Source organism: Oryctolagus cuniculus, chromosome 21 (genome assembly GCF_051225735.1).
Source record: "Oryctolagus cuniculus isolate XC-2025 breed Fujian yellow rabbit chromosome 21, ASM5122573v1, whole genome shotgun sequence".
In the NCBI taxonomy this organism is placed as follows: domain Eukaryota; kingdom Metazoa; phylum Chordata; class Mammalia; order Lagomorpha; family Leporidae; genus Oryctolagus; species Oryctolagus cuniculus.
In genome coordinates this window covers 18,318,396-18,344,304 of record NC_142887.1, presented here as the reverse complement: position 1 = coordinate 18,344,304, position 25,909 = coordinate 18,318,396, and the positions used below count along the sequence as shown (strand labels likewise).

General features: G+C 50.1%; 1 protein-coding gene across 2 annotated transcripts in view; it reads left to right on the top strand.

Annotated features, from left to right (window-relative positions):
* Nucleotides 1-25,804, top strand: part of VSIG10 (V-set and immunoglobulin domain containing 10) — a 38,333-nt gene extending 12,529 nt beyond the window's left edge. For both annotated transcript variants that reach the window (XM_051826872.2, XM_089323253.1), the window contains exons 3-9: nt 6,467-6,769; nt 9,013-9,273; nt 13,664-13,957; nt 18,331-18,441; nt 18,740-18,755; nt 21,577-21,800; nt 23,129-25,804. In XM_051826872.2, the coding sequence (XP_051682832.2) occupies nt 6,467-6,769; nt 9,013-9,273; nt 13,664-13,957; nt 18,331-18,441; nt 18,740-18,755; nt 21,577-21,800; nt 23,129-23,184 (1,265 nt within the window). In that variant the 3' untranslated portion in view covers nt 23,185-25,804. The remainder of the gene's footprint in view (nt 1-6,466; nt 6,770-9,012; nt 9,274-13,663; nt 13,958-18,330; nt 18,442-18,739; nt 18,756-21,576; nt 21,801-23,128) is intronic.
* Nucleotides 25,805-25,909: the final 105 nt, after the last annotated feature.

Below are 25,909 nucleotides of genomic sequence, written 5' to 3'. Positions count from 1 at the left end.
GCCCAGAGCCCAGGGGGAGAGCGAGGTAGTGCCCGATGGACCTGAGCAGGCTCTGTGCTTCCTTCCTGACGTCACCTCTCTGTTCTAGAACCAACCTGATAGTAGCAGGAGAAACATTTCCTGAAGACTGACCAGGCTCACTGCTGTGCCTGCATTATCTGCCAGGATCCTTCCTGAGACCTATTGCTGTAAGTTCTAGGAAGGACAGGACAGTGAGAGTGAGGGGAGGGCCCTGGCCCCAGGTTTCCCATTCCAGGATTCTCACCCAGGTCTGTCCCAGTTCCAGTTCAGGCTTCCCCATAATCGCTGTGATCACTAGGCTGAGGCACTTGGGCAAGAGCCAGGAATGCCATCTGGGTGACCCAAGTCCTGATCTGAGCCAGACCTTTGTCACTGTCTCCCGTTGTTGGTTTTTTTTTTTTTTTGCCTTTTTATCTTTGTTCCCCTGCACACCTCTCCATCCCTCTTGAAAACCCAAAGCGCTGGTGGCTTCTAGAACCACCAGGGATGTCAAGGGGATGTGGGGAGAGTTAGGAGGGAAGGAAATTGGTATAGGGTTAGCTTCCCTAATCCAAAACTCCAAAAGCCACCAAAATCTGAAACTTTCTGGCTGCGATGTGGTACACATTGGATTTTGGATTTTCAGATTAGGGATGCTGGACAAGTGACACCTATGTAACTGTTCTCAATGCTGAACGACTGACGTGGAGGCACCTCTGTTCCCATGCGTTTCGGGTAAGGGGTTCTCAGCCTGTGCCTCCCTTGCAGCAAGTGAAGGTGGAGAAAGAACCCCAGGGAACAAGAAGAGGCTGGCGCCTTTGCTCGAGAAATCAGATGGAAGCCGGGGGTGGAGTACGGCTGAGCTGTGACCTTGACACTGAACGACTCAGGAGGCCCTCTCCCTTCTCTCAGTTGATATGTTTGTTTTAAATCCTTCCCTGTGTCCAGCCCTACTTCTGGCCAGCAGTTGTGCTGCCATCGGGTGGGCGTCTGTGTCCCACATCAGAGCGCCTGGATTCAGGCCCGGGCCCCGCTGCTGACTCCAGCCTCCTACTGCTGTGCACCCTGGGAAGCAGCCGATGATGGTTCTAATGCCTGGGTCACTGCCACCCATGTGGGAGACCTGGACTGAGTTCCCGACTCCCAGCTTTGGCTTCACCCTACCCCAGCCATTGTGGGCATTTTGGGGATGAACCAGTGGATGGGAGATTTCTGTCTATCTCTCTGCTTCTCAAAGAAAGAAAAAAAAAAAATGAAAACACCCTTTCCAGCTGGTTTCTGAGGTCCACACTGTCCATCCATGCCAGGCCACTGCGTCCTCCAGACCACACTGGGAGGACCCAGAAATGTCTGACCTAATGCACACACCCTTTGCCAACCTGGGTGTTGGCCACCAGCACCTCAAAGGTGCCCTGTGTGTAATTGGATGCACGCCAACTGCGGGCACACCCATGGACCTGCTGGTCCACATACCTGACCTGCGAGCTGGCAGCAGTGAATGGGACGTCGGGAGCAGCTCCCGAACCACAGGGTCACGTTTCTCCCAGACCTTTTGTGGGAGCTGACACAACTCCGACAGCTCCCGCATTGCTGGGGCGCAGCCCCCACTTGACCAGAGCCCACAGGAAACCACGGTTGCTGTAGTTTTTCCATGGCCAGAGGTGGATGGGATGTGGGTGAAGTCCATGCTGTTCTTTGAAGTCTTTTCCTTCCACAACTCATTTTTCCCCTCCCCAGCCCATTTCCGGCCAAAATTGTACAGCCGCAAGTTTATTGCTTTGGCTAAACGTTGATTTCCTGGATTTTTTTTTTTTTTTTTAACTTGAGAGGCAGAGTTGTGGAGAGAGGGAGGGAGGGAGAGAGAAAGAGAGAGATGGAGAGACATCTTCCATCCACTGGTTCACTCCCCAAATGGCTGCAACAGCTGGAGCTGGGCTGATCTGAAGCCAGGAGCCAAGAGCTTCTTCTGGACCTTCCATGTGAGGATGGGGGCCTAAGCACTTGGGCCATCTTCCGCCACTTTTCCAGGCCATGAGCAGGGAGCTGGATGGGAAATGGAACAGCTGGGACGCAAACTAGCACCCATGTGGGTACACAGGCAGAGGCCTGACCTACTGCACCACAGCGCCGGCCCCTGGATGCTTCTTTTAAAAAGAATTTGTCTCTGGGAGAGGTAGCACACAGTAGATTACTTTAGGATGAACAAGATAATAGTCTTTAAAATTTACTTTAAAAATGTTTTTTTGCTTTAAAGGATTTTGTTGAAATCCTTTTGACAAAACCAGGTATGTGTGCAAGACAAAAATCAATGTAAGCTCTCTAGTTGACGTGTGAGGGCCCCAAAATTTCTGTCTTTTTTTTTTTTTTTTTTTTTTTTGCATTTGTTGAGAGCTGCTCAGGAAAGCACTGGAAGGGTGTAAGTTGGTGTGATCTTCCCACACCAGTTAGTTAGAGGACACCCTCTTTGTCAGCAAAACCCATTGCTGTCAGAGAGAAAGGGCCGTAGCCCGGGGATGAAGTAGCAGGATGGCGCTGGGGACCCGCCAGTGTGGACTAGAGCCTGCAGGAGGGCTGCTGTCCACAGGGGGGCCCCAGGCCTCCCCCGTGCTCTGAAGCAGCCACCCCATATCTGCCCACCTCCAAGCGCACTGTACCTATTTCAAGAATTTATTTGAGAGGCAGAGAGGAAAAAAAAGACACACAGAAGCCTTCCACTTGCTAGGTCACTTTTCAGATGCCCAGGAGCCGGCGACTGCATCCATGTCTCCCCTGTGGGTAGCAGGAACCCAACTGCTTAAACCATCAGTTGATGCTTCCCGGGCTGCACGCCAGCAGGAACCTCGAATCAGGAGTGGAGCCAGGACTGGAACCCAGCCACTTTGACATGGGATGTGGGATCCCAAGCAGTGTCCTAACCAAATGCTGTAACAAATGCCTGCCCCTAAAACATTTTAAACTGACAAATAAGTTTTGTATACTTCTATAAGGGAGAGATATACAATGTTTCCAAAAAGTTCATGGAAAATGTATATTAATAATAAAAAGAATGGGTTTTGGATTTTTCTTTTCTTTTGTGCCAAAACAAACTCTCTTTTTTTTAAAGATTTATTTATTTATTTGAAAGTCAGAGTTACACAGACAGCGAGAGAAGGAGAGGCAGAGAGAGAGAGAGAGAGAGGTCTTCCATCCACTGGTTCACTCCCCAATTGGCCGCAATGGCTAGAACTGTGCCAATCCAAAGCTAGGAGCCAGGAGCTTCCTCCGGGTTTTCCCAAGCGGATGCAGGGACTCAAGGACTTGGGCCATCTTCCACTGCTTTCCCAGGCCATAGCAGAGAGCTGGATCAGAAGTGGAGCCAGCTGGGTCTCAAACTGGCGCCGATATGGGATGCCAGCACTGCAGGCAGCGGCTTTACCCACTACGCCACAGCACCAACCCCTAAACTTCTTTTAATTCTGCTTTTCCACAACGTTTTTGAAGTCTACTCATTCTTTTCTTCAAAGTGACATTGCATCTTAAGTATAGTGAGTATCAGCCGTAGAAAGTATTTCAGGATGGGACTGGTGTTGTGGTGTAGTCGGCTAAGCTACTGCCTGCAATGCCAGCATCCCTTGTGAGTACTAGTTCCTGTCCCGGTTGCTCCACTTCCAATCCAGCTCCCTGCTAATGCGCCTGGTAATGCTAAAGCAGCAGAAAATGGCCCAAGTACTTGGGCCCTTGCACCATGTGGAAGACCTAGAAGAAGCTTCTAATTCCTGACTTCAGATGGGTGTAGATCTGGCCATTGCAGCCATTTGGGGGGGGGGGGGGAGGTGTTAACCACTGCATGGAAGACTTCTCCTTCTTTCTCTGCCTCTGTCTCTCTGTAACTCTTTCAAATAAAAATAAATAAATAAATCTTAAAAAAAAATAATTTCAGGAAATGAGAAATGTAGAAATGTGAAGGGAGCCTTGCCGGTTATCCAGTGCTTCCAACGTAGTGTTCACCTGTACTCATCACTCCATGAGGGGGGTACTGGCATCACCCCATTTTACAGGTGAGGAAGTGGAGGCTGCTACAGGACGGTAAATAATTTGCCCAAAGTCGCACAGCTAGTAGGTGAAGTCCAAAGTTTGAACTGGCGGCGGTGTTTCTTGTTTTTCAGGATCATGTTGTGCTGCAGGTCCCTAATGCCATACCCAGATTCGGTGATTTTCTAGAAGGATGCACAAGATGCAGCATGTAGCATGATTCTTTGCCATGAGAGGGTACAAGGCACAATCGGCAGTGGGGAGAGGCACACAGGACCAAGTCCAGGGGAAGCCGGGCACAAGCTTTGCAGGAGTCTTGGCACCATGCACCTGCAAGGGATGCACCGCCCACTTCCAGCCAGGAGTTGCCGTCCACGTGTTAGATATCCCCTGGGGAGACTCGGTACAACTCCTTGCCTGAGGTTTTTATCAGGAGCCAGTCACACAGTTGCCCACTGCCCAGCACTGACCGGCATCACGGCCTCCCAGAGGGAAACCAGGTGTTCATTCTTGCTGTGGTTTTGTTGTTAGAAGACGGCAGCTAAGGTCTGACAGCTGGGAATGGTGCTGACCGGTCCTTGCCAACCCCTCCAGACAGCGTGGGTCAAGGCTGGTTTGGATGTGGTTTGAGTGTCCGCCAAGGCTTCCCTCTGTTGAAATTTGATCCCTTTTGTGAGGTATTCAGAGGGTGGAAACTTAATCTGACTGTGGGGTTTGGAGGTGGGGCCTCTGGGGAGGGATTGAGATTAGATAGAGTCAAGTGAAGCCCCCAAGACTGAATCCTGGTGGCTTCATAAGAAGAGGGAGAAGGGGCTGGTGTTGTGGTACAGCAGGTGAGGCCGCCTCCTGCAATGCCAGCATCCCATATGAGCACCGATTCAAGTCCTGGCTGCTCCACTTCCAATCCAGCTCCCAGCTAATGGACCTGGGAAAAGCAGCGGAAGATGGCCCAAGTCCTTGGTCCCTGCCACCCACATGGGAGACCCAAATGGAGTCCCAAGCTCTTGGTTTTGGCCTGGCCCAGCCCTGGCTGTTGTAGCCATTTGGGGAGTGAATCAGCCAGATGGAAGATCTCTCTTTGTCCTGTCTCTCCTTTTCTCTGTAAGTCTGCCTTTCAAATAAATAGATCAGAGAGAGAGAGAGAGAGAGAGAGAGAGAGAGGGACCAGGACACCCACATGTAAACATGCACTCCCTGTCTCTGTCACACGTGCTACCGTGGGACTGTGCCGGCAAGAAGACAAGCACCAGACATGAGGCCCCTAGACCTTGTCCTCTGCAACAGTGAGCCAAAATCGACCTCTTTCCTTTATAAAGAGCTGGCCTCAGGTAACTCATTATAGTCATGAAAAACGGATCAAGCATACACAGCGTGGTTTGTACTGACAGTCGAGGCACAGCGAGATCCTATCTAACTTGGGGGTAATGGAAACCCTTCCCAAATTCATGTTCCTAAACATTAGCCAAGGGCCAGCCCACAAACAGGACTTCTAGTGAGTGCAGTCTCTGGCTGCTGTGCCAGCACGTGTCTGTGCCATGCCTCTGTCTGTGCCACGTCCTGTCAGGATTTATCTGTCCCCTCCTAAGTCTCACACCATTGCCAGAGTGACTGAGAGGACCCACGTGGGCACTTGGGACAGTGTTTGTCACATGGTAAGTAATTGATCCATATTATCTTCTCGTTGGCTGCTTCCTGATTGTTCTCTCTCTCTCTCTCTCTCTCTCTTTTTTTTTTTTTTTTTTTTTTTGGACAGGCAGAGTGGACAGTGAGAGAGAGAGACAGAGAGAAAGGTCTTCCTTTGCCGTTGGTTCACCCTCCAATGGCTGCCACGGCTGGCGTGCTGTGGCTGGCGCACCGCGCTGATCCGAAGGCAGGAGCCAGGTGCTTCTCCTGGTCTCCCATGTGGGTGCAGGGCCCAAGCACTTGGGCCATCCTCTACTGCACTCCCTGGCCACAGCAGAGAGCTGGCCTGGAAGAGGGGCAACCGGGACAGAATCCGACGCCCCGACCGGGACTAGAACCCGGTTTGCTGGTGCCGCAAGGTGGAGGATTAGCCTAGTGAGCTGCAGCGCCGGCCCCTGATTGCTCTCTTAAGAGGTGAATTCTGTGTGGCCAATGCTGTGGCACTGTAAGCTAAGCCTCCACCTGCGGCACCAGCATCCCAGCTGCTCCTCTACCAATCCAGCTCTCTGCTATGGCCTGGGAAAGCGGTAGAGGATGGCCCAAGGTCTTGGGCTCCTGCACCCACAAGGGGGACCCAAAAGAAGCTCCTGGCTCCTGACTTCAGATCAGCTCAACTCTGGCCATTGCAGCCATTTGGAGAATGAACCAGCGGATAGAAGACCTTTCTCTCCCTCTCCCCCTCTCCTCCCCCTCCCCCCTTTCTCTGTAACTCTGTCAAATAAATTAGAGAGAGAAAGATTAATCCTGTCCCCTGCCCCTCTGTCACTCCTAGGTGGCCCCTATGAGGTTGTGGTCAACATCTCTGCCACAGGCACCCTCCCCAATGGCACCCTCTACGCAGCCAGGGGCTCCCACGTGGACTTCACCTGCAGCAGCAGCGCCCGGCCCCCACCCGTGGTCGAGTGGTGGTTCCAGGGCCTGAATTCCCGCGAAGAGTACTTTGGGGACAACCTGACGGTCAGCAACTTCACACTCTTCCTCATGTCGCCAAACCTCCAAGGCAACTACACCTGTCTGGCCAAGAACACACGCAGCGGGAGGCAGCGAAAGGTGACCACCGAGCTCCTGGTCTATTGTGAGTAAGAAGCGCTCCCCTCCCCCTCCGCTTCCCCTGCAGCCTTGGTGAGAGGCATCGCTAGGCCTTTTGTCTTGAAAAGCTTGTCTGGGATCCTGATGCACTTCTGGGGCTTCCACTGCACACACATGATACGCAGGTCCACCCCCAAGGGCTGCTGCCAACCCCCTTCTGGGCCAGGGATGCAGGAGGGGCCCTGTGAGCCACAGTGGGGAATGAATGTTGAGCCTAGAACTTTTTTTTTAATTAATAACATTAACATTTGGTTTGATTCAGTGTTTATATATTTTCATCTACTTGAATGGCACAGCAACAGAGAGAGAGAGAGGGGAGAGGGAGAGAGAGACATCTTCCATCTGTTGGCTCACTACTCAAACATCTGCAACAGCCAAAATGGGCCAATTCTGTGGGAGAAGCCCAGAACTCTCTCCAGGTCTCCCATGTGGGTGGCAGGGACCCAAGCACTTGAGCCAGGTCCTCTGCCTCCCAGGATATTTTAGCAGGAAGCTAGATCAGAAGCAGAGGTGCTGGGCCTGGAACCGGACACTCTATAAGTGGGATGCCGGCATGGAAAGCAGCAGCTTAACCTGCTGTGCCACAGTGTGCGTCCCAACCTTTAAGCACGTACAATTCACCGGCACTTAGTACATGCACAGTGTTGTGCAACCATCGCCTCTGTCTAGTTTCAAAATGTTCTTATCACTCTGGGTGGAAACCCTGTACCCACTGGGCACTCACTCCTAGCACCTCTTCCCCCAGCCACTGACTTCACCAATCCAAATCTGTCTCCGTGAACTTACCTATCCTGGATATTCCCTAGGAATGAGTCATTCCTGTGAATATGTGGTCTTTTGTGTCTGGCCTCTGACTTAGCATCATGTTTTCAAGGTTCATCTGCATTGTGGTGTTGATAGCATAGCTCTGTCCTCCAAGCTTTTCTGTGGCTGAGTAACAGTCGGTTGTATGGAGACACTACAGTTTGTTCATCTATTCACCCACACTCCTTTGTTAATTCATAAGCCCAGTATGGTCATCCCAGGCAGCACCATTGTGAACCAGCTGGCCGTGAGCTTGAGTGTGGAGAAAAATCTACCAAACTCCTTTGCACAGATATCTTGGATTAAAAACCACGGTTGCCATGCGGAGGGTGCTCATAATCCGTGCAGATGAACCAACACATCAGATCGACAAATTAGCGGGCAGGATACTAACACGTTACTCAGTTCTTAAGTCATCTGGAAGCTCTGAGATCTCTATCGTGAACGACATTGATTGTAGATAAAATTATGTGTGCTTGTTGTAGGAAGGACAGAAGCAAATCAGCATCTCACCATTAATTTGATATATTGCCAGGAATTTTTCTTAGAGCTGTCACCCATCCATAGAAGATCCAAATGTCCTTTTTTGTTTCATATTTTTTACTTAAAAATTTTATTTGAAAGACAAAGAGATACTTGGGTAGACAGAGATCTTCCATTTGCTGGTTCACTTCTCCAGTGCCCACAGCTGTTAGGACTGGCCAAGAGCCTGGAACCCAGTTTAGGTCTCCCACACATGTGGAAGAAACCCAACTACTTGAGCCATCATCACCTCCTGCCTCCCGGAGTGCATATAAGCAGGGAGCTGGAATCGGCAGCCAGAGCCAGACCCCACACCCAGGCACTGCACTATGGGATGCGGCCGTCCCAAGCAGGGTCTTAACCGATGCACCAAATATCCATTCTGCACCCCAACTGATTTCTGCTTATGTGCATTACATAAAGTACACAGGTAATGGCTGTGTTGGAGGGGGTGTGAGTTAGTCTGCCTCCACCTGTAACCTCCAGGCCTCCATGTGCCCCGACTAGAGGCTCCCAGTGTTAGAATTGGGGGACCAGCGCCATTCAGTGGGACTTTCTGAGACACCCTGTGTGGTCTGGCACGGCAGCCGCTCCCCACCTGCGGTTTCTGTGCACTTGAGAGGTGGGCTGTGTGATGGAGCAACTGGATTTGTGATTTCAAGTAATTTCAGTCATTTCTCTGGTCATCTGTGGCTAGAGTCATGCACAGACACATTGAAGCCCAGGACCTCAGAGATGTGACACCCAGCGCGGGAATCCTGGCTGTTGGCAGACACGCATGTGTGCCAGGTGCTGTTTCCAGGTGGTGGTTCTGCAGCCCTGGCTCTGTGATCTCTACTGGCCAGTGCGGTGCCCGGGTTGGGGTCTGCGCATGAGCTCACGGTGTCCTCTGCTGTTTGGCAGCTGCCCCTCCGTCGGCCCCTCACTGCTGGGCAGAGACATCATCGGGATCGTCCGCGCTGCAGCTCACCTGTCGCTGGGACGGGGGCTACCCTGACCCTGACTACCTGTGGACAGAGGAGCCTGAAGGGCTGATCCTGGGGAAGTCGAAGCTAGGGGTGGAAGTGCTGAACCAGTCCGAGCTGTCGGATGGCAAGAAGTTCAAGTGCGTTGGGAGCCACATAGTGGGGCCGCAGTCTGGAGCCAGCTGCGTGATACAGATCAGTGAGTCTGCTCTGCTTTGTCCTGGGGCTGGGGTTCACCTTCCTGCCTTTCTTCCAAGAGCACCGTTTAGAAGTAGGTCTGGGAAAGAATTCTCAGTGTGTCGGAGAGAACTGAATTCCTTCCCTTTCTTCCTTTATTTTGTTTGATGTTTCCCTCGTTTCAGACTTTAAAGAGGCTCAGCCAAGCTTCCTGCTTCCAGTCTGAGCTGTCTTTTACTTGACAGATGCTAAATGAGAACTTGTCGTGTGCAAGTGCAGTTTCCAGGTGCTGAGACTGGAGCAGTGAATAAGACAGATACAGTTCATACATGATCTTGTATTTTTTTAAAAAAAGGTTGGTTTATTTATTTGAAGTGCAGAGTTACAGAGAAAGGGAGAGTCAGAGAGAGAGAGTTTCCATCTGCTGATTCACTCCCCAAATAGCCAAAACTGTCGGGGTTGGGCCAGGCCAAAGCCAGGAGCCTGGAACTCCACCTGGGTCTCCCACAAGGGTGCAGGAGCCCAAGCATGCGGACCATCTTCCACTACTTTGCCAGGCTCATTTGCAGGGAGCTGGGTTGGAAGTAGAGCAGCTGGGACTCCAACCACTGTGCTTAACCCACTATGCCACAACGCTGGTCCTGAGTTATCTCCTCTTATGTAACAAATCACCCCCAGAGTTGGTGGCTTACAACAACAGTAACCATTTATTATCCCACATTTTCTTTGGGGCAAGAACTCAGGCAGGGCGCTGTGGGATATTTTGTTTCGGCCCCACAGTGTGTGCAGGTCTGAGCTGGATGACTACAGTTTGAGGGGCTGAAGTCCTGGGGAAGATACACTCCCAAGCGCTCACCCCCATGCCTGGGGAATGTTTCCTCTCCGCATGGGATGCCACAGAGCTGCTTGAGTGTCCCCTCCAACATGGCGGCCGATTTTCCCCAGAGCAGGGGATCCAAGTGGAGGGGGGCTGGCAGGGGAGTTGTTTCTGTGACCGAGGCTCAGGAGTGGGTGGCGTCCCTTCTGCTACATTCTGTTTATTAGAGATGAGTCTCTAGGTCCAGGGTCACACTCAAGGGGAGAATTAGGCTCCACTGGTTTGTTTTGAAAGAAAGGAAAGGAGGCTGGCGCCGTGGCTCAATAGGCTAATCCTCCGCCTAGCGGCGCCGGTACACTGGGTTCTAGTCCCGGTCGGGGCGCCGGATTCTGTCCCGGTTGCAGGCCAGCTCTCGGCTGTGGCCAGGGAGTGCAGTGGAGGATGGCCCAAGTGCTTGGGTCCTGCACCCCATGGAAGACCAGGAGAAGCACCTGGTTCCTGCCTTCGGATCAGCGCGGTGCGCCGGCTGCGGCGGCCATTGGAGGATGAACCAATGGCAAAGGAAGACCTTTCTCTCTGTCCCTCTCTCTCACTGTCCACTCTGCCTGTCAAAAAAAAAAAAAAAAAAAAAAAAAAAAAGGAAAGAAAGGGAAGGAGTGGGAGAGAGCTCTGGTTCATACCCCCAAATGCCTGCAATGGCCAGGACTTGGCCAGGGCCAGAGCCAGGAGCCAAGAACAAAGTCCGAGTCTCACAGATGAAGGGTGAACCCAATTACTTGAACCTTCACTGCTGCCTCCCAGGATCTGCATTGGCAGGAAGCTGGAGTCAGGATCCAGAGCTGGGACTTGAACCCAGGTTCTCTAATGTGGGACATGGGCATCTTCACTGCTATGTTAAATGCCTGCTCCAGGCTTCACTTTTTTTTTTTTTTTAAGATTTACTTATTTATATGAAAAGCAGAATAATAGGGAGAAACAGAGAAAGAAAGGGGTGGGGGGCGGGGGTGGAGAGATCTCTCTGCTAGCTCATTCCCCAAATGCCTACAAGAGCCAGGGCGGGACCAGGTTGAAGCCGAGTCCCCAGAACTCCATCCAGGTCTCCCACAAGGGTGGCAAGTGCCTAGTTACCTGGGCCATCATCTGCTTGCTGCCTTTCCAGGCGTACTAGCAGGAGTCTGGATCAGAAGCAGAGCAGCCAGGACTTGAATCACAGCTCCAACACTGGATACCAGCATCGCAAACTATGGCTAACCCACTGTGCTGCAAACCCAGCCCACCAGGTGGTGTGTCAGAGAGCTTCTGGACATATATATATATATATATTTAATTTTATTTGTGTGTTTGAGAGAGATCCCCCATCTCTACTGGTTCACTCCCAAAATGCCCACTATGGCTGGGGCTGGGCCAGGCCAAAGCTGGGAGCTGGGAGCCCAATCCAGGTCTCTGATATGGGTGACACAGATTCAGCCACCTGAGGTGTCACCACTGCCTCCAGCATGATCATCAGCAGGAAGCTTGTAACTGGGAACAGAGGCAGAATCAAACCCAGGCACAGTGATTTGAGAGGCAGTTGTGTCTTAACCAGCATCTTTTTTTTTTTTTTTTTAAGATTTATTTATTTATTTGAAAGTCAGAGTTACACAGAGAGAGGAGAGGCAGAGAGAAAGAGAAAGGACTTCCATCCACTGGTTCACTCCTCAGATGGCTGTAGCAGCCAGAGCTGGGCCAATCCAAAGCCAGGAGCCAGGAGCGTCTTCCCGGTCTCCCCTACTTTTCCAGGCCAGAGCAGAGAGCTGGATCAGAAGTGGAGCAGCTGGGACTTGAACCAGCTTCCATATGGGATGCTGGTGCTCCAGGCCAGGGCTTTAACCCACTGTGCCACAGAGCCAGCCCCCTTTTCCAGCATCTTAACCACTGCATCTTAATCAGATGCCTCCCCTGGACACATTTCTAATACCACAATGATTTCTCCTTCTCAGAGTTCAAGTCCTGGGTAGGAGGGATGGAGAAAGTACAAAAATGAGCTCAGACTGTGATAATAATTATGAGGAGAGTGAAATAGTGGGGGGGGGGGGAGGGCTTTGTAAGAAGAGGGCCATGTTTCCTAGGGAATGACCCCAAGGCAAGTCTCCTTGAGGTGGTGTTGCTTTGAGCTGAGACCTGGAGAGTGACAAACAGCTGCCCAGGAGACGATCTGTGGGCTGAGTGTTCCTGGCAGAGGTGACAGCACATGCAAAGGCCCTGAGACAGAAATGAGCCTGGCATTCAAGGTCCAGCTCCCTGCTGGTGACCTGGGGAAGCAGTGGAGCATGGCCCAGGTGCCTGGGCCCCTGCACACACAAGAGAAACCAGGAAGAAGCTCCTGGCTCCTGGCTCCTGGCTTTGGCCCAGCCCAATCCCTGCCATTGTGTCTCTCCCTGTTTCTCTCTAATTTGCCTTCTGAATAAACAAATAGATCTTTTTAAAAAAAAAAAAATATTTATTTATTTGAAAGGCAGAGTTACAGAGAGGTAGAGAGAGAGAGAGAGAGATCTTCCATCTGCTGGTTCACCCCACCCCCCCCCAAATGGCCACAACGGCTGCAGTTGTGCCAATCTGAAGCCAGGAGCCAGGAGCTTCCTCTGGGTCTCCCACGTGGGTGCAGGGGTCCAAGCACTTAGGCCATCCTCCACTGTCTTCCCAGGCCATAGCAGAGAGTTGGACGGAAGTGGAACAGCTGGGACTCAAACTGGCGCCCATATGGGATGCCGGCACTGCAGGTTGCAGTTTACCCACTAAGCCACAGCGCCGGCCCCAGACAAATAGATCTTTAAAACAAAAACAAAACCTGACTGCTTCTGTTCCCATCTCTCCCCCATCCTGCTTTGCCCAGAACTTTTCTGATTTTAGTACTGAGAGCCCCACATTTCAGGAACTGCTGCTCATCCTGGGCAAACCAGGGCCGTCGGTCACTCTACACCCTAGGTGCTTCCCTTTACGTAGCTGTAACTTTCCCTGGGCCTCGGTTTTCTTATCTGCTAATGGAGATAACAACAGGGTTTTGAGAACAAATTGGGTGAATATGCATGACAGTGCCTAACCCATAGTAACTGTTCCATAAATGTTAGCCTTTATTCCGTTAGACCAGACCAGGTATGTGCAGGAATTCCAGGAGTTGTTTAATTAGGGAGGAAATAGTCCTGAGGATCTCAGGCTGTAGCTTGAATCTCCTTAAACATCTGTCTTTTTAAAAATGTGGGTGTTTTTGTTTTTATTTTTGTTTTATTTGAGAGGCAGAAATACACAGAGAGAGATAGAGACAGCTAGCTAGCGAGCTCCTGTCCACTGCTTCGTTTCCCAAATATGTATGTCCTTTGGGGAAGGCAGGGCCAAAGCTGGGAGCCTGGAACTCCGTCCAGGTCTCCCACATGGGTAGCAGGAGCCCCATCACTTGACCGTCACCCCCTGCCTCCCGGAGGCTGAATTAACGGGAAGCTGGCTTCAGAAGCCAGAGCCAGATATCAAACCCAGATGCTCCCCGCCCATGGGTGTCTTAATCCCTAGGCCAAATACTCACCCCTAATTGTCTGTCTGTTTACCTTCTTCTGATCTGCAGGTAGCCCCTCCCTTCTTTCTGACCCTATGAGGACTTGCTTTTTGGGGGGCAACGTGACACTCACCTGCCAGGTGTCTGGAGCCTACCCGCCTGCCGAGATCCTGTGGCTGAGGAACCTCACCCAGCCCAAGGTGCCCATCCAGTCCAACAGCCGCTATCTCATCACCCAGGATGGCCAGAGCTCCACCCTCACCATCCTCAACTGCTCCCAGGACCTGGATGAGGGCTACTACGTCTGCCGGGCTGAGAACGCCATGGGGGTGCGGGAGGTGGACATCTGGCTCAGCGTGAAAGGTGAGTGATGAACGTGGAACCGAGGGAGGGGCTGAGGGCTTCAGAGCCGCCGGCATCAGCGTGGGGACAGCTGGCACCTGCCTACCCACGGGTCGCTGACAACCGGGAGATGGCAGATCTGCTTGTCTGTGGCTTTTCAAAAAAAACCAGTGCTCTTTATTTTATCGATGAAGCGATGATTTGTTTTTATTTTTATTTATTTGACAGATAAAGTTAGACAGTGAGAGAGAGAGACAGAGAGAAAGGTCTTCCTTCCATTGGTTCATGCCCCAAATGGCCACCACAGCCAGAGCTACGCTGATCCGAAGCCAGGAGCCAGGTGCCCCTTCCTGGTCTCCCACGTGGGTGCAGGGGCCCAAGGACTTGGGCCATCTTCTACTGCTTTCCCAGGCCATAGCAGAGAGCTGGATCAGAAGAGCAGCAGCCGGGACTAGAACTGGCGCCCATATGGGATGCCGGCGCCACAGGCAGAGGATTAACCAAGGGAGCCATGGTGCTGGTCCCCAGATGAAGCAATGATTTTTAAAATTTTATGTATTTGAAAAGCAGAGAAACAGAAAGATGGAAACGGAATTTTCTGACAAAGGTCGGCAACAGCCAGGCTGAGGTTAGGAGCCTCATCCAGGTCTCCCACCTGGGTGGCAGGGGCTGAACTACTGGAGACATCACTGTAGCCTCCCAGGGTGCACATTAGCAGGAAGCTGGAATGGGGAGCAGAGCTGGGACTTGAATACAGAGACTCCCAATGTGGGACGCAGGCATCCCAAGCCGCATCTAACACTGTGCCAGATGCCTGCCCCTTGTAGTGGCTTCATAAAGTGGCTGGGAAAGATTACTGCCTGACTGTAAAATTGCTAGCATTTGCATAGGGAGCAAAAAACTTTACAACAGTTAGCACACACTAAAGAACATGTGTAGTTTTTAATGGAAAAAATCAACTTCTAGGAAATCACCATCCCATTCAAGCTATAGAGTGGTGCAGACACTGATGAAATTAGGTAACAGTGCAACTGAAAAAAATAGGATTCCCACTTAAATTTGAATTTCAGAAATGCAAAGAATACACACACACACACACACACTCACACACACAGTAGTTCCCCCATACCAGGTTAAGCATGTCCCAAATAGTACATAGGACATACTTTTCCTAAAAATTATTCATTATTTGTCTGTAATCCAAACTTCACTGGCATCCTGTGTTTGTTGACAACCCCGTCTGTAATTCCCTTTCCTTCATCCTGGGCCTTCCACAAGTGAGCACCACCCTCCTGAATCTCCTGTTTTATTTAGGAAACACCTCAGGATGTGTGCACATGTTTTTAAACTGTCCATTGAAACAATATAGGCCGGCGCCGCGGCTCAATAGGCTAATCCTCCACCTAGCGGCACCAGCACACCCAGTCTAGTCCCGGTTGGGGCGCCGGATTCTTTTCCGGTTGCCCCTCTTCCAGGCCAGCTCTCTGCTGTGGCCAGGGAGTGCAGTGGAGGATGGCTCAGGTGCTTGGGCCCTGCACCCCATGGGAGACCAGGAGAAGCACCTGGCTCCTGCCTTCAGATCAGTGCGGTACACCGGCTGCAGGCGCCAGCTGTGGCGGCATTGGAGGGTGAACCAACGGCAAAGGAAGACCTTTCTCTCTGTCTCTCTCTCACTATCCACTCTGCCTGTCAAAAAAAAAAAAAATATATATATATATATATACACACACATTGTGAGTTTTAAAATATGGTTGGTGTGGCTCTGCACTGTGCGATTCCAACTTGAGGACATTCTAGCAAAGGTGAAACGAAGGGGACGGTAGGAAGCTCGGTGGTTTCCAGGAGGTGGTCGAGCCGGGGGAAAGTTGCATGGGCAGAGCAGAGAGGATTCTTAAGGCAATGGAGATATTCTGCATGATTTCACAATGAAGGCTGTGTAGTGAACCCTCGTGTAATCTGTGGACACGGGGTGATGAGTCAGTGTGAGTTCCTGCACCCTAGCAAACGGCCCCCTCTCGTGGGGGCTGAGACCGAGCTGGTGTGTGGGAGCCCAGAGCGTGCGAGAGCTGGCCCTTGTACAGAAGGCTGTAGCTGTTTGTGGGTAGTCTCCTGTGACTTGCTTTCGTTCACTCCACATTTTGTCCCTAGGATTTATTCGTGCCCAGGGGTGTTATGGCACTTCACATCTCTTCACTGCGGTGTAATTTCCCCTTGGATTACTTTTCCATGACTGAATTATTCATTTTCCTGCTAACACACATTTGTGTTGCTGATGTTCTTGTTATGATTAGCAGCGTTGCTATGTATGTCTTCGCCCAGTTCCCCAAGTCAGTATTTCTCTAGGATGTGTGCAGAGCAGAGCTAAGGGACACAGACTGTGTGCAAGTTCCATCTTCATCGGCGATGTAGAGGAGTATCGGCTTCCTCCACGTTTCACCAACAGGCTCTCTAGTTTCTGTCCCCTTTTAGTATGTGTACAATAGAATCTCACTGTGCTTCTAACTTGAATTTCCCTGATTACAAGAAGGTGTTGATCATTGTTTTGTTATTTGCTATTTGTATTTCTTCTTCTTCTTTGTTTTAAAGATTTGTTTATTTATTTGAAAAGCAAAGTTACAGAGAGGCGAAGGCAGAGAGAGAGATTGATCTTCCATCCGCTGGTTTGCTCCCCAGTTGGCTGCCATGGCCAGAGCTGCACCGATCTGAAGCCAGGAGCCAGGAGCTTCTTCTGGGTCTCCCACACTTGGGCCATCTTCTATTTGGGCCATCTTCTACTGATTTCTCAGGCCATAGCAGAGAGCTGGATCGGAAGTGGAGCAGCCAGGACTCGAACTGGCACCCTGATGGGATGCTGGCATCACAGGTGGCTGCTTTACCTGCTATGCCACAGTGTTGGCCCCTGTATTTCTTCTATGAAATACTATTTGTGTGTTTTGTCCCTTCATATAGACACATAGGAGTTCTTTAGAAATTTTGTTGTTAAGATTTATGTCTTGGGGCCGGCACCGTGGCTCACTTGGTTAGTCCTCCGCCTGTGGCGCCGGCATCCCATGTGGGCGCCAGGTTCTAGTCCCAGTTGCTTCTCTTCCAGTCCTGCTCTCTGCTGTGGCCCTGGAGGGCAGTGGAGGATGGCCCAAGTGCTTTGGCCCCTGCCCCCGCATGGGAGACCAGGAGGAGGTGCCTGGTTCCTGGCTTCAGATTGGCGCAGTGCTGGCCGTGGCGGCCATTTGGGGAGTGAACCAATGGAAGGAAGACCTTTCTCTCTGTCTCTCTATCTCACTGTCTATAACTCTACCTGTCAAATAAATTTTAAAAAAGAGAAAAAAATTAAAAAAAAAAAAAGATTTATGTCTTTACTTGAAAGAGTTACAGAAAGAGAGCTGGAGGCAGAGAAAGGTCTTCTGTCTGCTGATTCATGCCTCAAGATGGCCGCAACATCTGTGGCTGGGCCAGGCGAAAGCCAGGAGCCTAGAATTCCCATCAAGGTCTTCCACGTGAGTGGCAGGGACTCAAGTCCTCATGGCGTCTGCCACTGCCTTCCAGGGCACATTAAGAGGAGACTGGATAGGAAGTGGAGCAGCCAGAACTTGAACCAGGGCTCTTATGGGATGGGGCGTCGCAGGCAGCAGCTTAACCACTATACTACCAGCCCTGAAATTGTTTTACATTACAAATATCTCCTTTCAGTGTGCTTGTCTTTTCCACTTTCTTTATATCCTTTCATTAACATATGTTCTTAATGTTGGCTGATTTTATGGAGATTTTCTTAAACAATTAGCAATTTTTGTGTTGTAAGAAATTCATCTCCAACCCAGGGTCACAAAGAGACTCTCCTATATTTTCTTCTAAAAATATTAATGTTTTTCCTTTCAGTTAAATGTTTATCCCATCTAGAATTGATTTTTATGAATGGTTGTGAGGTAGGGATCAAGTTTCTTTTTGCTCTGCCAATTTGAGTAACCATGTTTTCCAGCACTGTTTCTTGAATGGTACTTCCTTTGCTGACTAATATGTCATTTAGCAAGTATTTGTGTATGCATGGGCATGTTGCTGGATTCTCTAGGCTGTTTTGTTGATCACTCTGGTTATCGTTGCCCTGATATCTCACACCCTGACTTACTGTGGCTGTGTAAACAATCTTGATATCTGGTAGACACAGCGATTCTAACTTTCCCATGTTCTTTCTCAAAATGTGCTTCATTTCATTCCCACAGACTCTCTGTTTGAGGTTAGGAGATGAGATACTTGTCTTGCATTCCAGAGGTCATATGCTTTGCCCAAGGTCATGAAACCAAGATAAGACAGGAGCTGGACCCAGACACAGGAGAAGTTTTGCTGTCTTAGTTGCGTTATGCATTAAGTGAGAGAGCCAACAGTGTGATTTGTCTTTACAGAGCCTTTAAACATTGGGGGCATTGTGGGAACCATCGTCAGCCTCCTCCTGCTGGGACTGGCCGTTATCTCAGGGCTCACGTTGTATTATAGCCCGATGTTCTGCTGGAAAGGTAGGACTGCCTTGGGTCCCTTTGCTCCTCTTTCAGGCTTCTTGAAAAGGTGTGGGTGGGGGAAGGAGACCTCTCTTGAGCTCCCACCCAAGGCTAGAGTCCACTCTGTCAGTTGCTTCCTTGGGTGAAGATACACAGTGATGAGGCACCTCCCACGCCTGAAAAGCCTGTCACCTCTCAGGATGGGTCGCTTTCTGGTCTGTTCACCTTTCCTCAGTGTTACATTGATTGACAAAACTTTGGTGGGCCTGAAGTGGATGTTACTGGATATTAACTTTTTTTTCCTTTCTCCCTTCAGTAGGAAACACTTTCAGGTGAGTGCTCCCCCGATTCAGAAACTGTTTCGCATGATCTGTCATCATGGCTGCTATTTCTTTCCTTAGAACAGTCGTGGCCTTGGCCGTGCAGACCCTAGATGGGGGGGGGGGGGGCTCCTGAGGCATTGTTTCCAATCCTCACATCACCTTTTCAGGGTGGTGGTGGTGTTTCCATTTTCCAGACAAGGAGATGGAGGCCGAGTGACGTGACATCTGCAAAGTCACCCCGAAAGTCAACGGCAGCATCTGCCTCCAGGCCCAGGTCTACTGGGTGCCAAACCTCAGGGCTGGGCACGTTGCCACCTGCTACCGAGAGACAGAGACAGTGTGTGCATGCTGAGCCTAGCCATTCATGCATTGGTTTTAATTTTCTACAAAGATGGAAAAGGAAGAATGAGTCATGGTCTCACACAATCTTTTGGAAGGCCAGCCTCAGCATGCCCAGAAGCCCTCCCAGAGGAATCCCAGGAGGAGCCAAGTAACCAAATGGGTTCCTTTCCTAAGCAGAGTCTGGGTAGGAGCAGAGGAGTGTTTTCTGAGATCCTTTGGGAAGAGTTGCCCTTTACTCATTCCTAACGATGTTGCTGTGGGACCGTCTTTCCTGGGAGGACGTGGCCTTTCCCGCCCTGTAGTTGAGGCCCAGTTTCCCCGGGAGTCTGTGCTTCCCAGGCTTGTTCTCACAGGAGGCAGCAGGGTGGTGTCCTGGGAACAGACTCTGGAATCGGTGGACTTGGGTTTCAAATTGCAGCTTTGCTCGTCCCAGGCTGTGTGCCCATGGAAAATTCCTCACCCTCTCTGAGCGGTAGTCCCCTCATCTGTTTCACAGAGTGGGGCTGCCAGGGTGGATGAGAATGGAATGCTCCTAGCACTGGGACTGGCCCACGGCACCCGCTCTCCCTTGAGAAATGTGCATCCCGGCTGGGTGGGCAAAGCCAAGCGATAAACTGAGAGCAACTGATGCCCAGCCGCGGTGCATGGATTCCAAATGCAGTCATGGCTCTCGGCTTAAGGGGGAGGGAGAGGCCTTTCCCTGAGTCTTAAATAATGAGAGATCTCAGTACGTGGAGCGGAAAGATCATTGTAGGTGAGAACATATTATAAACAAGGTACTTCAAAAAGTTCATGGAAAAAATGGAATTAAAAGATAAGTTAATTTTGGTGCACAATAATTTTGAAATCCGAGCATACTAGGGGTCTCTAGGGGTCTTCAAAAAGTTCATGGGGCACCAGTGTTGAGTTTAACAGTTTTTGTTTGTTTGTTTGTTTGTTTGTTTTTTTGATAGGCAGAGTGGACAGTAAGAGAGAGAGACAGAGAGAAAGGTCTTCCTTTGCCATTGGTTCACCCCACAATGGCCGCCGCGGCCAGTGCACTGAGGCCGGTGCATCGCGCTGATCCGAACCCAGGAGCCAGGTGCTTTTCCTGGTCTCCCATGGGGTGCAGGGCCCAAGCACTTGGGCCATTCTCCACTGCACTCCTGGGCCACAGCAGAGAGCTGTCCTGGAAGAGGGGCAACCGGGACAGAATCCGGTGCCCCGACCGGGACTAGAACCCGGTGTGCCGGTGCCGCAAGGCGGAGGATTAGCCTAGTGAGCTGCGGCGCCGGCCACAAAATTTTTAAAAGGAGGGAATAATTTCTTTTTTTCTTTTTTTTTATATTTTATTATATTACATTTTGTCTTTGTGCTGGATAATGGATTCTAATTGGATACTTTTTTTTTTTTTAAGATCTATTTCTTTATTTGAAAGAGATACACAGAGAGAGGAGAGGCAGAGAGAGAGAGAGGTCTTCCATCTGCTGGTTCACGCCCTAATTGGCTGGGACGGCAAGAGCTGTGCCAATCTGAAACCAGGAGCCAGGAGCTTCCTCCAGGTCTCTCACACGGGTGCAGGAGCCTTCTTCTACTGCTTTCTCAGGCCATAGCAGAGAGCTGGATTGGAAGTGGAGCATCCGGGTCTCGAACTGGTGCCCATATGGGATGCCAGCGTTTCAGGCCAGGGCATTAAGCCGCTGAGCCACAGCACCAGCCCCAAGGAAGGAATAATTTCATCTCATTTTAAGAATAAAAGGAAAGGAAGGTTCATGGAAATTCATATTATGAGGGGGCCGGGGTTGTGGCGCAGTAGGTTAATCCTCCGCCTGCAATGCTGGCATCCCATATGGGTGCAGGTTCGAGTCCCGGCTGCTTCTCTTCCAATCCAGCTCTCTGCTATGGCCTGGGAAAGCAGTAGGAGATGGCCCAAGTCCTTGGGCCCCTGCACCCGCGTGGGAGACCTGGAAGAAGGTCTTCGCTCCTGGCTTCGGATCGGCGCAGTTCCGGCCGTTGCGGCCAATTGGGGAGTGAACTAACAGATGGAAGACCTCTCTCTCTCTCCCTCGCCCTCGCCCTCGCCCTCGCCCTCGCCCTCGCCCTCGCCCTCGCCCTCGCCCTCGCCCTGTCTGTAACTCTACCTCTCAAATAAATAAATAAAACCTTAAAAAAATTCATAATGAGAAAAGTATACGTGGATTTCAATTATTTTACAGACAAGTTTATCTTTGAATTCCATTTTCCGTGAACTTTTTGAAGAACCCTCACATAAGTGCTGTGAGAGGAAATGGAATGGTAGATGCTTGGGGCAATGTGGCCACCTGGCGCAGGAACAGGGGTAGGAGATACCCGGCAGGAGTTGTGTCCCTCTGTAGCAGTCTGTCAGCACGTCTCTTGTCGTACCCAAGAACTTCCCGCATCACTACGGGGTTGCCGGGAATCTAGTGCGGGCTGAGTTTGGGAAAAACAAGGTCTCTTCTTGATTAGTGTTTCTTCCTTTGGAAATTAGGGGACAAGACATAGGTGATGTCATGGTTTTAGTGGATTCAGAAGAGGAAGAGGAAGGGGAGGAGGAAGAAGATGCTGTGGAAGAGGAGGAGGAGGAGGAAGAGGAAGAAAATGTGAGAGCAGAGTTGCCCAAGGAAGTGCACCAGCATGGCCACATCCATAGAGTGACGGCGCTGGTGAATGGGAACTTGGAACAGATGGGGAATGGACTCCAGGATCTGCAAGGTGAGCTCCTTGTTTCCTGAAAAACTCTCTCATCTGCTGCAGAGACCTTGCCAGCAGGAAATCTCCAGGGAAGGAGGTCAATTTTTTTTAAAAATATTTATTTATTTATTTATTTATTTGAAAGGCAGCGATACAGAGAAGGAGGGCGGGGAGAGAGGGGTGGGGGAGGGAGGGAGGTCTTCCATCTGGTGGTTCACTCCCTAAATGACTGCAAGAGCCAGAGTTGGGCCCAGTTGAAGCCAGAAGCCTGAATTCCATCCAGATCTCCCACGCTGGTGCAGGGGCCCAAGCACTTGGACCATCTTCCACTGCTTTCCCAGGCACATTAGCAAGGGAGCTGGATCAGAAGTGAAGCAGCCGGGATTCTTAACTGGTACCCATACGGGATGCTAGTACTGCAAGCAGAGGCTTAACCTTCTACGCCACAGCACCGACCCCTCAATGTTTTTAAAGGCTGGGCAAGATAGAAAGCTAAAGTTTAATAGAAAACCAGAGAATCTACTACAGGTTTAGCATCCCTAATCTGACAGTATGAAATCCAAAATGCTCTAAAATCTGAAGCTTGCTGGGTACCAACATGATGCCACCAGTGTAATGGTTCAGTATACATAACCTTTGTTTCATATACAAAGTTATTCAAAATATTATGCAAAATGACTTTCAGGCTCTGTATAAACATAAATGAATTTCATGTTTAGACTTGGGTCCCAATCCCAAGATATCTCATTATGTATATGTAAATATTCCAAAAAAAGTTGAAATCTGAAACACTTCTGGTGGGTTGGGTAAGGGACACTTAACCAGTATTGACTACCAACACAGGCATCAAACTGACAAGGGTTTATCCAGGGCCCAGCTTGGGAAAGATACAGTTGTGCATTGTTTGATGTAACAGAAAAGAAAGACAGTGCACGAAGGGAGCTTTGCAAGGCCAGTTAGGGTGAACAGATTCACATGTACAGAACTGAATCGGAAGCAAGATCGAGCCCACACTTTGAGAGAGGGATGTGATGAATTGCCCAGTGGAGGGGAGCACTGGTCGGGAGCAGCTTTCCAGCAGAGGGGAGAGAGGAGGCTGGTCTTTAGGGACAGCCGAGTTGGAATAAGCAGAAGGGAGGAAGAGCTTTGCAGGTGGGGGTGTGAGCCCAAAGTGGGGAGGGTGGCCAGCATGTCTGGAGGACACTGAAAGACTAGAATAGAACAGCAGTGGGGGAGGGGGGTACACAGCCCCACCTTCACGAAAGCCGATTCCATGGCTCACCCGGAAAGAACTAGAAATCACCCTCTATTGAGATCACTCAGAGTTGGGTCTGCTCTCCTCCCTACAGATGATAGCAGCGAGCCACAAAGTGACCTTGTTCAAGAAGAAGAAAGACCAGTTTGAAGAAGAGGATCGTCCGGCATTCTCTGTCCTGAAAGCAGTACTGAAGATGAGTTCTTCCTTCAGCTTGGACTTGACTTGGACCCCTGCCTGGGGGCTTGCACTAGCAAGTTTGGGTCTCTGCAAAATGGAAGCGTGCACGCACGCACATGAGCACACACACACACACACTTTTCCTTCCATTTTTAAACAAAAATTATTGTGATAGGCTGTAAGATTTTTGAATGTTAAGAAAGCACTGGGAAGGAGCCATGTGTGTGGGAGAGATGCCACTTTTGCTGTGACTCCTGGCTCTACCAGGTTGACCTACTGTGACAAACACTGATTAGGCTGGGGAGGCACTTGGGTGTTGGTGCCCTTTGCCACTATTAAAGGTTGGTAACCAGCTTGCCCAAGCACACAAGGACCTATCGTGGCGTGATAAGGAAACTTCCTCTACAACTACCCAGGTGAGCTGATGACACAGGAACCAGGCAAATGCTAGGTCCCGGGAAGAGCTGAGGTTTTAGCGACTAATACAAGTCCGAGGAAGGCAGTGTGGGTCAGGCTTTGGAGTCAGAAACACTCAGGCTGAATCTGGGCCCTGCTCCTTTTCGTATTTTTGATGGGCTTGTTTCACGTACCTCTCTCTGGGCCTGTTTCTTCATGTGAACTCACACCTACCTTTGAGGCTGGTGGTGAGGACAGATGAGGCCACTCTGGATGCTAAAGGCCTGGGAGGTTCTCAGTAGGTGTTAGGGGTCTTCTTTGTCTTCCCTTGGGGAAGAAAGAGCCATGCACTCTAAGTTGCTGCTGGTGCCTTTTGTTCTTGTAGAATGGTCTCAGACAGGGCATTATCAGAGCGCTCCTGATGGCCTTTGTTTCCCTGGAGAGACAATCCTTTAAAAAAGAAGTAGGGTCTGATGAGAGGAAGTGCCTTTCCTTATAACCTCTCAGCGTCATATTTACACAGAAGCCTCCTAGGAGATACCCCTGGGATTAGCCTGCAGCCTGTCCCATTCTTCACCTTCCCTGTTGCCTTGACTGGAGGCAGCATGCATGGTTTGTAAATGAGTATCCTTAGACAAATCAGTCCACCTGGACTCAGTTTCTCTATCTCAGAAATGGGAACAGGGAAACTTGTTTCCTCCCTACTTCCTAAAGATGAGGACACACGGATCAATACACCAAGTTTCCGGATGAGTTTAGGCTGCTGATGCTTCTAGCAGATCCTTGTGCGGTTTTTGGTTCTTTTCTTCTCATTTCATCCAAATCTATGTCAAGTCAGGGACCTCAACAGGGTGCAATAGACGTGTGCTAAACATGAAAATTAGACTTGAATTTGCACTCTTTCCTGTTATATATCCTGCTGCAGTGGGCAAGACCTAGAGCTTGAAGAGCTTCCCTTCTCCGGAATCCTAAGGTGAGAAGCTGGTTAAAGGAACCCTGCAGGTGCGATCTGGGACAGATCTGTTTTTGTGAACAAAGGCACTGAACTAGGGCAAGTCACTGAGAGTGTGCCCTGTCCCCAGCTCGGGAGCGGGCTCAGTTTCCACGCCTCAAGCATAGCTGTGAAGCCTGGCTAGGTCTCTCCCTGCTTTGTAGCTCCTTGTCTTGGTGGCTCTGCACTGCGGGAGTCAGTGTCAGGTTTCAGAGGGGGATATTCAGGTTGCTTCAAAAGTCACTGAAGACCAAGCTGATTCCTCCTGTGGAGACTTGGATGCTTGACTTCTTGGAGCACCCGCTCTTCAGAGGGGAGAGATTGAAAAGAAGAGGAATGGGGGTGGGGGGAAGGGCGGGAATCCCTTGCTAGGAATGCAGATCCCTGGGATGCCTTTTCCAACCTCCTCTTCTCTCTGCACACATCTGATGCTAGGAAATATTTGAAGGTTTTTCCACTGGCAAATGGGAGCTTCAAGGACCTACTGCTAAACACTACATAAACCCTTGACCAATTGATCTGGATTACTACCACTTACATCCAAGCCCTGTGTGCACAGATATATGCTAGTCAGCTAAGAATCCAGATACTAAGGTCTGTACATTTTAAGGAGGTGTAAAGAATTAGGGCTTTTTTTTTTTTCCCTCCCGTCAAGATGAACCATGCCCTAATCCACAAGCATGTTGATCGTGGGTTACAGACTTTGTATGGCAAAGTCCAAATTGTTAAATTGTACTTTAAAAATATCTTATCTGCATGTATTGTTAACTCAGATACCAGGAGATCTTATCAGAACCAGAGAGAGAAACACTTCAGGGTTATTGCAATGACAGTTCTTTCCCTCAAAACCTAGTGGACACTGGCAAGGGGCTCTGTCATCCTGTGGCTTTGATATTAGCTCCAGGTCTCACAAGCACATTCAAGTCCCGTAACCGCAGGAGGAAAATGCATGATGGAAAATTTCCGTAACCTATGCACTGAGATCCGGAATAGCATCCTTGCTGGGTAAAACTTATTCTGATGCAATAAGTGCCAACCAATATTCCCACCACGGGACTGGCCAGAAACTACTGCAAAGAAAAATAAGCAGATCCCTCTGCGTTATTTACATTTTAATATTTGGTGGGAGATTGGGTGAAATTAGTTCTGAGGTTATAATATGGATTTTTTTAAGATTATAAAATAAAGTTATTTTTAAATAAATGCTTCAGTTATCTTTAGATCTGATTAGTAGTAAATAGGAAGATTTCGGAAAATGTTTGTCCCCCCCACCCCCACCCAGTTTTTCTAATGGTTTCCTAATATTGG